Source organism: Wolffia australiana, chromosome 7, assembly GCF_029677425.1.
Source record: "Wolffia australiana isolate 7733 chromosome 7, ASM2967742v1".
NCBI classification, from domain to species: Eukaryota; Viridiplantae; Streptophyta; class Magnoliopsida; order Alismatales; family Araceae; genus Wolffia; species Wolffia australiana.
In genome coordinates this window covers 17,601,794-17,615,770 of record NC_135841.1, presented here as the reverse complement: position 1 = coordinate 17,615,770, position 13,977 = coordinate 17,601,794, and the positions used below count along the sequence as shown (strand labels likewise).

General features: G+C 46.9%; 1 protein-coding gene across 2 annotated transcripts; it reads left to right on the top strand.

The window, feature by feature from the left end:
- The first annotated feature begins 6,025 nt into the window (after window positions 1–6,025).
- Window positions 6,026–13,667, top strand: LOC144705669 (bZIP transcription factor 12-like). 2 transcript variants are annotated; one of them, XM_078578439.1, is made up of 5 exons: window positions 6,026–6,702; window positions 6,781–6,852; window positions 7,632–7,661; window positions 13,255–13,284; window positions 13,457–13,667. In XM_078578439.1, the coding sequence occupies exons 1-5, from the start codon at window positions 6,169–6,171 to the stop codon at window positions 13,541–13,543; spliced, it is 753 nt and encodes a 250-aa protein (XP_078434565.1). In that variant the 5' UTR covers window positions 6,026–6,168; the 3' UTR covers window positions 13,544–13,667. The 2 variants fall into 2 exon arrangements, with proteins under 2 accessions (XP_078434565.1, XP_078434567.1); XM_078578441.1 differs by lacking the exon at window positions 13,255–13,284.
- Window positions 13,668–13,977: the final 310 nt, after the last annotated feature.

Below are 13,977 nucleotides of genomic sequence, written 5' to 3'. Positions count from 1 at the left end.
ATAAATTATACTGCAGTTATATGAGAGGGGGAATGAAGTACACAAACCTATCTCTATTAAAATCTTACAAGTAAATTCACAATGAATTTCAACAAGTTGGGGTTATTCCCTAATCCTCACGCTTTTGGTCAAAAGAATATCTGGTGTCGGACGTCGTCGATGGCGTCATCCGACGGGTAATTCACTAAGTGAATGTAACTACGTGATGATGTAACACGTAGCCGGCCAGGATAGAACGGCAAGTGTTACAACACCAGAAGATGCAGGAGGCACAAATGAGGCAATAATATGATGCAAGTTTTAAGAGTCAACAAGTACAAAGATAGACTGTTAAAGTTGGGCGATCAATTAAATGGACTAAGGTTGATTGGGACACAACCGACTCCTCAATGTCCCTTTGGATCAACTAGACATTACAAGATGAGAGCTAAAGTTAATTACCCGTCAACGTCCAATCCTCCTTAAGGGTGTACCACAAAGAAATCCTATCTCTCACAAGGGTGGGAAATAGTCAAGGATGATAGCAGATTTTAACTCTCGAAGGCTATGATCACAAACAACAGTGCTGTAAACAATAACCAAACTGCGAGAGAAGGGGATGACGATAGAACCTGATGAGCGATATCCGTTGTTGGCACGGTAGGACTGTAAAGCAGATCCAAGCAAGGGGTGGCGCACAAGCACGAGCAGTATGTGGGCTGGACAAGGAGCAGGGTGCCGATCAGTGGCGGGGGAAAACACACAGCTGCGGGATTGTGAGTGTGCAGGCAGCCGGTCAGCAGGCGGCAAGGGCGAGCGCGGGGCAAGGTGCCGGCGCGAGCAGGAACTGGTGCACGCGGCCGAGGGAGGGCGCGCGGTAGTGCATGGGTGTGGGGCAGGGCGCAAGCAGTTGCGGGTGCGGCGGGTACTCGGTAGCGGAAAGGCGCGCAACAAAGACACACGGTAGAGGGTGACGCGCGTTCGCAAGTACTCACCAGCGGATGAAGCCGGACGTTGGCACGCGGCAGGCACACGCGGATGTGCGGCCGATGGCGGCGTGCGATCAAGAAGTCCGGTGCAGGATAGGGCACCAGCGGTGGCGGGTGCAAGCGTTCGCACGACAGGGGATGGCGAGCGGGCAGCGCTGACGCATGGCAGGGCATGGGCGCGGGTAGAGCGCCGGCACAGGGCGCGAACGAGCGCGCGCAGCCAAGGGCGGGCACGCAGCATAGCACGGGCATGGGCAGAGCATCGGCAGCAGTGGGCGATGGCGCAGAAGGTAGAGGGCAAACCATGCACCTCCAAGACTACTCCAAGAACGCTTCTTGGACGATTCTCAGATTAACGACAGACCAAGGACTGGGGTTCTTGATGGCAAAGACGATCTGAGGAAAACAAGCGGGTGAGGGTGACGATCCACGATAAATCTCGATGTGGAAAGGAGGCCACGATCCCATGATCTACCTACGGGCGGAAAGAAAGAACTAAAGAAAATTCAACTTCAACTTTTCAATTCAATTCACCTGACAGTCCTCCTGGGCATGCCAACCTTTATATAGGGTCGAAGGCATGCCCAATTGGCCATAACTGGAGGGAACTGTCTCTTGACGAGCGGCCCTCTCAAAATGATGAAAAAAAAAATTGTTCGAATACGACAAGGCCCAAAACACGATAGGCCTTGTCCACAATCTGAGATGAAATTACAATCGAGAAAATAACGATCTGAGATGACACGTGCTGATGTGTCCTCAAGCGGAGTACTTGAACAACGAGTCGCGGCCATCGGCTCGAGCGGCTCGATGAGGCTGTTGACGTCGTTCCCTACAGGCGGCAAGATGGTCCCCATCACGTGATGAGAAATGACCTAGGTGAAGTGTACGTGCAGGGCCGACGAGTGGAGATTTGCCGAGTTCCGAGCTCCGGAGAGAGCGACTGAGGACGATGACGGTGACCTTCTGACCCTTGTCGGAGCAATGACGGTGACTACAGCGCCTAACGATAGTTCTGTAGGGACTCGCACGTCACGGGCAGGCTCGGCCCGTACCTAGGAAGACACTCAAATTGTAGTTTTCTCAATAATTTTCTCTCACCTAAACTATCCCGAGCACGGTGGAGTGCAGTCGAAAGATATACTGAAATACATAATGTAACTGATGAGTAAGGGGAACGAGGTACCTCGTTGGTGGTGGCATTCGTTGTCAGTGCCTTCGACGGTGCACAGACCAGTGCAGACAGGTAGGTGGGGACGTGTCATAGGCGAATGTCACGGACAACCTCGACTGCCTACGGAATCGCGGCACAGTAGCAAAATGACAGAGGTCGAAGGCAGAAGGGGCGGCGGGAGAAGGGGCGGCGGCAAGGCAACACGGCCAACATCTATAGCTTAGCGGGCAAGATTTCATCACTGGGTCGGCGCGTGGTGGATTGTGTCGGTATCACTCATTGAAGCGGAGTGTTTTCGACATATCAAAACAGAGCACCGTAGAGACGTGTGGTAATAGTGACATGGATGCAGCAACGTTGGTGCTTGACTAGGCGACAACGGGTGGCACGGTTGCACGACTGGCGGTGAGAAGGCGTCTCTGATCCACCGAGAGGATGCGCCTAGTGGCACCGCAAGGCGACGTCCAAGGTTGCGGGATCTCCAAAATTGGAGTCCAGTGTTCGTTGATTAGGCAGGCCTCCAACAGGCGTACACGGCGTCAAGATACCAAGGTCATTTGTGGCACTGAATCAATCCACGGCCATGCGGAGAGAGATACCACAATGAACACCGGACAGAGCAACCGTGAATAGTCAAGGTTGCTGGGTGACTCAGGTTCGCGGGGTATCAGCGCCAGATGACTCAGGCTCGCGGGGTCAGTTGGAGATTGCACCGGCCACGCGAAGTGGTTATCATCGGATATTCACATGGGAATCCGCGTATTCGTCCGGCGGAAGAGTGAGTCACTGGCAATGTTAGGCCACCGCCGTCGATTGGGAAATCATACAGAGAATCAGTGTCACATGACGACGACACTGGGACGTCCAGTCCGCTGTAGCGCGTGGCTGACAACAACTCCACGCGGCGACAGTCAAGCATTGACCCTGAGAGATTAGAGGTCGCTGCAAGGACGTCTGCAACTGTTGTTCCCGGTGAAACGTCTTCACGATCGTTCGACGGTGCAATCGGCAACACTCGACAAGTCTTCTTGACTGGGTGACGAACGATGTGGCGGGTGGTTGACAATCGGCATAAGACATACAACCGATGGTTTGTCTGGCGTCCATCCTCCCTTGTCTTCTTCTTCTTTCTCTCCTCTCCTTCTCCTTTCTTCCCTTGGTGGGACCTGGACAAATAATAACTGCAACAATACAACTCCAGATCTGAAATGTACGTGGTCCCATCATGGCCCTATATAAGGCCATGATGGGCCCTTACAAGGAGTCCAGAAAGGGGAGTCCAAAAAGGATCTGCCCCCCCCCCATTTACAACATAAATACCAAAATAACATAATAAATGATGTGAAAATGAAAATGATACAAACTGATACGAAAACATGGTGATACGGATGCGTCACGACGAGAAGGGGCACTCGTCGTGATATACATAAAACAGAGATTAAAATGTTGAAAACAGATAACGGAAGATGCGAACATGTGCTCTACCTGGGGTACTTAAACCCAAGCGTCTTCACGGATGCTTTGGTGTGCCGATCGGGCCGGACACATACCGACGGCGGTGATGCTGATGATGACAAAGACGGCAACGCTGATGATTCGTTGGCGTCATCTAGATGCACTCTGATGCAGGACGACTAGGGGAGAGACGACAAGGGGGACGGGTATAACAATGGTGGTGGAATGCTGGACGGGTTTGGGTAGAAGGATAAAAACAGACCACAAAATTCACACGACGATCGAATTCGAAAACCTAAAATCGATGAAATGATGGTGGTGCAGCCCCGTTCCTCGTCGAGGGCGGGAGTACTGTCTTCAACCATTGCGACGATGCCAAGGCACCAAATCCAATACTCGAATTCACATTCGCAGGAAATCTCACGAAAGGAGGAATTTTGAGGAAAGAAAGAGATATTCAAAATCAAATGTGATGGCGGTGGAAGAATCCTCGTGGAATAATGGACGAATAACACTCAACACCAAAGAGTTCGCGTACCTCGGCACCGTGGTGCGTGATGAGGCTGCGGGAAATTTAGGTTGTGACGTGACTGGGCGATCCGGGCATTGTAAGGCCCATTGGACGAAATATCTGGACGTTCCGGGCGTTGAGCGACCCTGGTAATGAGACGACCAGACTAAGCCTAGTTGCTCAGTGGCCGGAGTGCTTGGCGCAAGCGCCGTTGGCGGACGATTGACGCGGCGCTTTGGGCAGGTGTCACGGATCCAACTGCACGGCCAGTGGCTCCGTGAAGAGTCGCCCCTTGCGGGGTTCGGGGCAGCGCCCCGAAACCTAATCGGTATGCACCGCGGCAAGTAGCTTCGAGGGCGTTTGGAAGCGCGGCAAGTTGCTTCCAGGGCGTCCAGAGGCGCGAGCGGCTGGGCGCGTGGCGCGTGCGGGCAGCCAGGTGCACGGCGTGCGCAAGCAGCTGGGTGCGCAGCGTACCGGCGCTATGCGTTTGCGGCGGCGCTGGCGTCGTGGCGCGCGCGCGGGCATCTCGAAGCGGGCGCCCGCATCTGGCTGGGCGTTGGCGACCCTGAGAGGGGCGGCCGACGCAGGGCGACTGGCGCGGGCATCCCTGAGCGGGGCGTCCGGCACTGGGCGTTGGGCGCTGGCGACCCTGAGAGGGGCGGCCGACGCAGGGCGACTGGCGCTGGCAGCCCTGAATGGGGCGGCCGGCGTTGGGCGCTAGGCACGGGTGGCCCTGAGCAGGGCCGCCTGCGCTGGACACTTGGCGCGGGCGGCCTAAGAGGGGCGGCCGACATTGGGCGTCCTGGTTTTGGCGGGAGGGAGAGAAGGAAAGAGAGAGAGAGAGAGAGGGAAATGAGAGAGAAAGGAAGGAAGAGAGAAAGAAAGGAAGAGAGAAAGGAGGGTGGGTGGTAACCGGCGGCGGCGACGAGGGTGGCAACGACGGCGACAATTTGAGGAGAAGGGGAGGCTAGGGCAAGTCCTCCAAGAAGAGTTAACAAAAACTCAATTCCTGAATTATGACTTGCCTAACTGTTTCTTGAAACATTGGCCTATACATATAGGCCTTGGAGAAAAGAGAAAATACAGTTAAAAGAAATAAAAAGAAAAACGAGCGACGTGACGAATGACGTGGTATCGTGTCACGTCAGGGGGCAGTTCTGGATCTGCCTTTGGCGACGTGTCAGGACGCGTGATGGGGCGTGCATGGGAGGAGACGTGCCTGATGGTGGCATGTTGACTTGATTCGGTGACGATGGAGGCATGTCTTCAGCGGTCGTGTTGACTTCAAATGACGGTGGTGACGCATCCTGTGTCGATGCGTTGACGTCGTCGCCACCACACTCTGTCAATATCCTATCACATAATTGCAGATTTCCTAAAGATATACATAGGTATATTTCAAAGTACATCTCTAGGTGAATATCTATGATCATCTACATTTTTATAGATACTCACCTTGCTTCAATTATGTGCTCTCCTAGTTTTCTTCTTATTACATCTAAGATTTTATGTTTTCCAAGTTAGCCTTGCCTCACAAAGCTCATGTACTAATTCAAAATCATTGAGTCTATACCGTTATCCAATCGCAATTAAACTTCTCAATGTTTAAATGAAATTATTTTACCACAATTCTTAAAATTGTGCCATTCAGTTTAAAAACAAAATGAAGTGATCAAAAAACATAAATAACTGTTCATCAAGCCATATAAGTGAAACTAAATATTAACTTTCTACTTTCCATAGCTAAATCCAGAAAACTCCGTGAGGGGTTGTATTGGCCTATTGAGCGGAGTTTTTTCCCATCCCAAAAGTTGTAAAAGCCCATAACGCAACTACCAAATTTAACAAGGGCTTTTCTATAATTTATCATTCATCGATTAAATACACCTTTATCGACTAAGGATTGTACGTTCGAGAGTTCAGCTCGTTGCAGATCGACGAAATTCGGTTGTTTCAAGCCACGGATCTTCGCAGGAGGAAGAAAATAAGCGATTTTGACGTTTCTTGATCGACGAGAAGCTTCATCAAGGCAAGGAAACGACGTCTTTAGCGTGTTAACGATGTCGGCATCGCCGGCAGCTTCTGATCTCTCGCGCCAATCCTCTCTGCATTCCGTCGATCGCTTGGGGAATTCTGGGTCTGCTACTCTGGGCGATCTGCTTCGAAATTTTTGTCTAGATAGTTCGATCGAAGTCGGCCAGTACTGCGTCGATGACGGTAGAAGACAGAATGAAGCTCCTTTCTTGAAACAGGAAGAAGTTGTCTGGGAGGATATTTCTAAAGAGGGGAAAGTGCAGAAGGTAGAATTCGAGGAGATAACGCTTGAAGACTTCCTGGCGCGCGCGGAAACCGGGACGGAGAGTAATTCACTATCGGGGCATGCGTTCTTGAAGCCACAAACGGGACGATCTTCTCATGGGTATCAACTGGTTGATCGATCTCTTGTTGGGGAAGACGAGATTTCGGATTTGGGGCATGGAGAAAGAGGAAAGAGGAAGATGTCGGAAGATCCTTTGGATGGAGCTTCGCAGCATAAACAGAAGAGAATGATAAAGAATAGGGAGTCTGCTGCGAGATCGAGGGAAAGAAAACAGGTGCCGTTTCAGCTCTATTTCTCTTTGAATTTTGATGAGTTCTTCATCGAATGGAGGACCTTCATGGGTGGTTTGCAGGCTTACATTCAGCAGCTTGAAAGTTTAATTACACGTCTGGAAGAAGAAAGAGTGATGCTCCTTGAAGAACAGGTGCTGATTTTATCTCTATAATTAACAGTCGCTTTCTATGCAGGCTAATTATACCTTGTAGAAAAAAAAATCGTATATTCTGCCATTGTTTGAGTCGGTTCGGCTTGAGTATATGCAAAGATTTGATATTTCAGTCGATCAATTTCCAAAGTTTAAAGACGCTATTCGACATGGGATTATCTGGGAACAGTTATTCGTCTTTGATAACCTGCTCTGGAGCATATTATTTCTCTATACTTTCTGTGCGTTTTACGGGTTTGCTTTAGTATTCTTACCGGAGCGAAATCAAGAAATGAGAGAGAGGACAAAGAGAGAAGTGGTACTTCATCTCCTAGCCGGATGCAGCTTTGGGAATCCAAAGAACGACCCAATTCTTCCTAGAAACTTTAAAATTTTGTTGCTTGATACTCGTAGCAAATAGAAACGTAGAGAGATATAGGACCGTTAGGCTGGGACAAGCCCAAGTTTATTTGAGCACCTCTGGGTATTCCTGGACGTGCTCCTTCTTTATGAAAAGTCTCCAAGTGATGTTCCTTCCTTAACATAAGTCCTCCAAGTGATCTTATCAGTTTGCTCTAGGAAAGTATTTTTTGACTTTAGAAATTTTGAATTTCAGCCATTATGACCGTGGGGCCTATTTTTTGACAATTTGCAGATTCTACAGTCGTGATTTTTTTATGCAGTATAAAGCCACTAATTATCATACCTCTGGTTTTTTAATACTTTTTTTTTCTTTGAAAAACCTTCTGAAGACTGCTGGTTTCATTGTGTAAATGCAGGCGGAGCGCGGTAAACAGAGGTTAATACATGTAAGTTACTTTTTTTTTTATTTCTTCAATATATAATTGTCATCTATATTTCATTATAGTTTTTAAGTTCTCTTTACTGCTAAACTGAATTCTGGGTTACAGTTTTGTACTATTGGCTGTCAAAATTTAATCTTTCTCCGGAGAGGATCGAAGAGGGTGGAGAAGGAAGAGTGGGAAGAGAAATAAGGAAGAAAATAGACACATCTTTTTTCAATTTAGGTCAAGCAATTTAAACATAGAGGTATTGGGTAGAGTTAAACATAGCCCAATATGAGCTTACAACGGCAAACACATCGAACTGCTTGTCATTAATCTAGCCTGTGATTAGTCGTCATCCATTAACACCTCCCCTCTAGCAGAGGAATAAAGGTCCTATATTCCCAGCTTGAAAACTAGAGGCCTGAGTGTCGGTATCTGGTTCATTGTTATCTTGTTTGAATTTGAGATTTAATTCCATGGGATTCAAGACATGTTGGCATTAGAGGTAGCTACTTTCATCTCGTGTATATATATTTGGGTTGTGAAAGGGTAATACCTTGAGATGAAGGCCAGTTCAATTCTCATGAATTATTTGAGTCCTCCCAAGCTCTTCAGGTCGTATTTTATACTTTTTTGCTGGCGTATGGTTTCAATACCTATGGTACCATTCTGATACGGTTCTGCCCAAAACCTGTCATAAAAGGAAGGGATGCCATCACCAATCTATGTGTGCGGTCACCTTGGCACGTGAGAATACAGATTAGTGACAAGGTGGGCAAGGTATCCTATAATTAAAGGCATTTGGGAAAGGGGGGAGACATTCATCTATTTCTTGATTTTTCACGCCCAGAATGGGGCTCTTGGCGGAGCAGGGAGATTCTCCTAATCCCGCAGAGCCGCAGGGATTCAATGCGACCACAGCTCTAGGCTACTACCATCTCATTTCTCATCTCATCTGTTCTTCTATTTTCCACACTTTCGGTGGGCATGCTTATTGAAAAAGCTTTCTACATCCAGAAATTTCATGGAGTTTCAAAGGCAATTTTTGGATGTCTCCACACAGTAGTCCTTCTGGGACTCTGATAGGATCCTGAACCTATCTAGGGGTAGTTTCATCATTTATCCTGCAGGGGGGTTTTCAGCCATTTGGCGATTATGTATTTCCTTTAAATAGGGATGCCCTCCCTTTAAGAGGCAGCCAAGACGTTAGAAGAAAGAAGTTCTTGTCTCCCCTCTCCACATCTAGGTCTGGTCTCCTTCTCTCCCTCTACGATCCCCTGCCCTCATGATCATCTCTACCTCACCATGTCTTCAGGCGGCTCATGCTCGGCCGATCCCTACCCCCTCAGCTCGGCCTTCCCCCGACCATTCCCGTTTCACCTCTCTCTACCCCGGGAATTTCTACCTCTCCTCGCCCTCTACCGTCCTCCCGATACGAACCTAGATCCGGGTTCATATCAGACTCTGTATGAGATGGGGTACCCAGGGGGAAGAAGGGGACTGCTGTTTGCTGTGCTCTTGGCAATATGGCTGCACTGGAATGACGTCATCTTCAATGGACTTGAGGTGTTGCTGGTCAGCATAGTGTATGATGTGGAGAGCTTAGCCTTTATTTGGTTTAGAGGGTGGTGAATGGAAGGTGCTTGGGACTCCTTGGGTCAGCATTGTATTTATAAAGTTCTGTAAATTAATCATGCAAGGAAGACCACCGATCTCTGGTGACCTTCCCCCATTTTCTTCCAAAAAATAAAATAGTGACGGATGTGAAGCAATGATAAAAGAGTGTATGATCATTATAAACTTTCTGATAACCGTGATGTTTCATGGCGTGAGTAAACCATTCAAACCATGGCTATGGGGACTGCTGAAGTCCATATTGTACCTTCCAAAGCAGACACACTTGTCCGTGAGGGATGACATTATTAGGATTCCATTAAGAGTCTATCAGAGGAAGACCCTAGGGCTGAAATTGGGCCCGGGTCCTGCACTGCGTCCTGCACAGGGCAACGAAGCAGAGATCATTAGGGCAGATACCGTGGGAGCAACATCCACCCTAAGAGGAAGAATCAAAGAGGAGAAACTCAGATAAGAATCGGTACTCTTACTCCTCCCTTGTATTTTTGTTATTCAAAAAAAATAAAAATCTTGCTCATCCCTCTTCCTCCCGACCCTCTCCTTGGGTGCCCTAACCCTTCTCTCTTTCTTTTCTTGTTTCCCCTCCCTTCTTACAGGCATCCCGCGCCCGGAGAACTAGCTGCGTAGAAGACAGATCATCAGAGGGCACTGGCATCCCTCCCTTTTCCTCACCGAATCTCTCTCTCGATCATCTCTCTTGTTCTGAACCTTCCCACGGCAATGCATAATTTTGGACCACATCTCTTGAACCTCTACACGTAGGGAAAAGGGGGCATGGGATTCTAACAGTGATATTCAGCTGCTGGTTTCACGTCCACCTCTTCATTGAGATGCCCATGAAGAAAACATTTTTGACATCAAATTGTACAAGACTCCAATTTTGAGCAGCAGTTGATGAAATGAGGATCCATACAGGTGATGGGCATAAGCCTGGGAACATTGGCATGGGTAATGACTCGGACGAAGTCAGAGGACTGGCATCGTCTAAGGAACACTGAGGGTAATAAAAATTTATGCTTATGAAAGGTAACATCTTTAGATATCATAATGCACCATGTAGGAGGACGGTAACACTTATCACTGTTTTGAGGATCCAAATGAAGACATACTTGAGAGCTCGTGAGGTGAAGTTGATTGTTCCGTGGGGTTGTAGATGCACACAGTATTCACACTCTAATATCCTGAGTGCCAGGTCATTATGTAACTTAGCAATGGGAAGTTGATCGCATTTGGAATGTTATTCTGGATAAAGAAAGCTTGGATTTTCTCCAAAATGTACCCCAATTTCCATTTGGCCAATCCATTCTATTGAGATATATGCAGACAAGAAGATTCATGGAGGATGCCTTGGTTCTTAAACAGAGTGGTAATATCAGTTTTCATAAAATCTCTGCCAATATCAGTTTGGAAGTGTTTAATCAGAGTACCATATTGTCTGTGTATCAGAAGCCACAATTTTTTTACTAGAAGGGAAAGGTTTGATTTATGTTTCATGTAGTGGATCCAATTAAAACAGCCACTATTGTGTGCAAGGATTAGGAACCAGCCAAAAATCATGTAAATCAGTGGTGGGAGCTGGTCCCACACATCACAGTGGAATAACTCGGATACGATCCCTACCTGGGATCATAATGTGACGGAAGGAGGAGGGAGCTGACCCTGGAGGAATGGACGACGCTGAGGGGGCATGGGCTGCGGAGGAACGGCAGAGTGGGCGTTGTCGAGGGAGACAATAGCTGCCAAAGGGGATACGTTACTTGAAATTCAAATCCTGCCCTCCAACGAGGAGGGCTACATATTTAAAGGGAAATACAAGACTGAAGGGAAAGACGATAATGCCCCTACTGGACTTACTAGAGGGTGTAGAATGTAACAAACTCAAATACAGTGCTGGCTCAGGAATCAGATAAAAGTGTATGTAGTTCATTTCTGTTTCGCCAGGTGACAGACTTGGCGCAAAAAAATGTCATACATGGCCATTGACAAACCACTTGGAAAAAAGGGTTTTAAGAGATGGAATGAGGGGTAACCTAATTGTGGATGAAGTAGCCAGACTTGATCTTCCTTTGTGGTTGATGATACAGTTCTGGATGCCAGAGCATCCCCTACTGCTGGCACCAAGCACAGGTTGGCCTGGTTGGAAGAGCACAAGTAGTACAGTTCATCCCACTTCGGGTCCTTGACCTTGTTGACAAATGCATTAACTCTGTCAATGATCAGCTTATAAAATGAAATTTGGGCTAATCTTTGAATGGAGATTGAACTAACACAGAGTTGGGGAGTATACCGGTTGGTCCAATTTCTATACTACCTATGCCAGCAACTTTAAACAGTGTTCCATCAGCAGTTTGAACTTTTCTTAGAGTTATGGCACATATCATATTTGTTAAAATGCGAATTTACAAGAGTCATATGATCAGTAGCTCATGATTCTAAAATCTAGAAATCAGGGTTCTGAGATAACTTGCTTACAACTGAGAGGCATAGTGATTTATGTAAGTGAACCTGGGAGGTAGATCCAACTATTTTGGTGGCCTTGACCTTGAACTGAAGCTGATGCGGTTTGACCTTTAACTGTTTGATATTATTTGTTGGCTTGGTATGTTGCTCAGCATCCATCTCGTCTGCTGCTGTTTGTACACTGTTATTCTTGCCAATGATTTTTTCAGGTCATCTATGTCGTCCATGAAGTTTTCAGCAGGTGTCTTTAGTATGTCTATGGTGATGACAATCATCTTGGTCATCGTCACGTGTGACATGTGGTTGAATAGTGGGTGTAACATGTCAAGGTGCTTCAGAGGCATTCTTTGAGGGCTTTACCCTGCATGAGGGTGTCATAGTGTTGCAATCAGAACTAAGCCCAAGTTGGCTTTCCTCCTTCCAAATCTGTTGAACTATATCTTCAAGGTTGAGCTTATATGTTCACAGTAGAACAGCTGAACTTGGACATGTTCAAATTCAGGTACTAGTAAACCCTGTCACGCAAGACCATCTGGTATTCTACAGACTCCTGTGATCAGTTTCCTTCAGTAAAGATCAAAGTTTGTTAGCATATTCCACAGCAGTAAGATTTTCCTGGAGGAGTGTCATAAGAATGATCCACAGGGTCTGCTATCCGTGATTCGTCATCCCTTATGGAATGTCGTTCCTGATATGATCACATATTTCTTTGACATTGTCATAATCTGTATTGGATTCACTAATGCCTGGCAACATGGAGTCTAAGATCCATGCAGAGAGGACATCCTCTTCAGGATCTGAGGAGGATATTTGAGATCATCTTCTTGAGTTGGGGTATTAGTCAAGTGATAGAGTTGATCTCTGCTTTGAAGAGTCTGATGAGATCTATTTTGTCTACTTATACAGATCGTGACCAGTGAACAAATTCCTTTGAGCCATTTGAGGCAGCAACAGGAACGATCTGTCTCCCACATGTGTAAGCATAGCACCCAGATCCACCATAGACATGGGCATATGCTCTTCTTTAGACATAAAAAAATCAGGCGCAAGAGAGACAAATATGCGGAGCAAAGGGTCAAAAATGGAATCAAGCAATAATTGATCATGGGAGTAGAATGATAGCACCTATACTTACGGAGAGATATAAAATAAGCTGACATAGTTGCAATCTATGTAGTTCTTAGCCTGCTAATCTAATCTTTCCTAAGCTCTGATACCATGTCAACTTAACCTTTCCCGAAAGGATCGAAGAGGATGGAAAAGACAGAGTCAAAAGAGACATGAAAAAAAAGGTGTATCTTTTTTCCATTTAAATTTAACGATATATACAAAGAGGTATTGGACTGACTTAAAAACACCCCAAAACGAGCTTACAGTTGCTAACCTAACGGTTAGTAAATATCAAACAGTGTGCCATTAACTTAATTCATGGTAAAGTTGTCATCCATTAACATTGAGAAGAGATGTTGTTTTTTTGTTTATTTCTTTTAATCTAGTTGAAATTTTTTTCATGTTGCAGCGGCAAGTAAAAGGACTTAGTTTTTATGAGGTCTCTTTCTCATAAGCCCTCACTCATTTCCATAGAATCAATGTTATCCAATTCCTTTCAGCTCATAAAGTAAAGGATTATACATCCAGTTTGGCTTTTAAAACATTTGTTTCACTTGATAATGGCCCCTAAGAGATTCAAGTTAACTTTGACCAGTTGGGTTTTTCTACAGCTCATGAAGAATCTAACTCCTGTCACTGAGAAGAAGAGACCTCCCCCACCTCCCCGACTGAGGCGTACAAGTTCCTGGCAGTGGTAGACAAGGCTATCCGCCAGATCAGCTCCATTAGCGCGACTGTTTTGCAAGGCTTGTATATAAACCAGTTAAATACGTATACATAGAGTTGATATTTTTACCTGCATCAGTGGCCGCATTTACTCTCTCTCTATCTCTCTCCCTCCCTTTCTCTACATCTCCCACTATCTCTCCCTCACTCCCGCCCTCTCTCTCTCTCTCTCCTCATCTCTCTCCCCCTCTCCCCCTCTCTCTCTCCTCAACTCGCTCCCCCTCTCCCACTCTCTCTCTCCTCGTCTCTCTCCCCCTCTCCCACTCTCTCTCTCTATCCTCATCTCTCTCCCCCTCTCCCACTCTCTCTCTCTCTCCTCATCTCTCTCCCCCTCTCCCACTCTCTCTGCTCTCTCCCTCTTTGTCCCCTCCCTCTCTCCCTCTCACTCTCTCTCTCTCCAATTCCT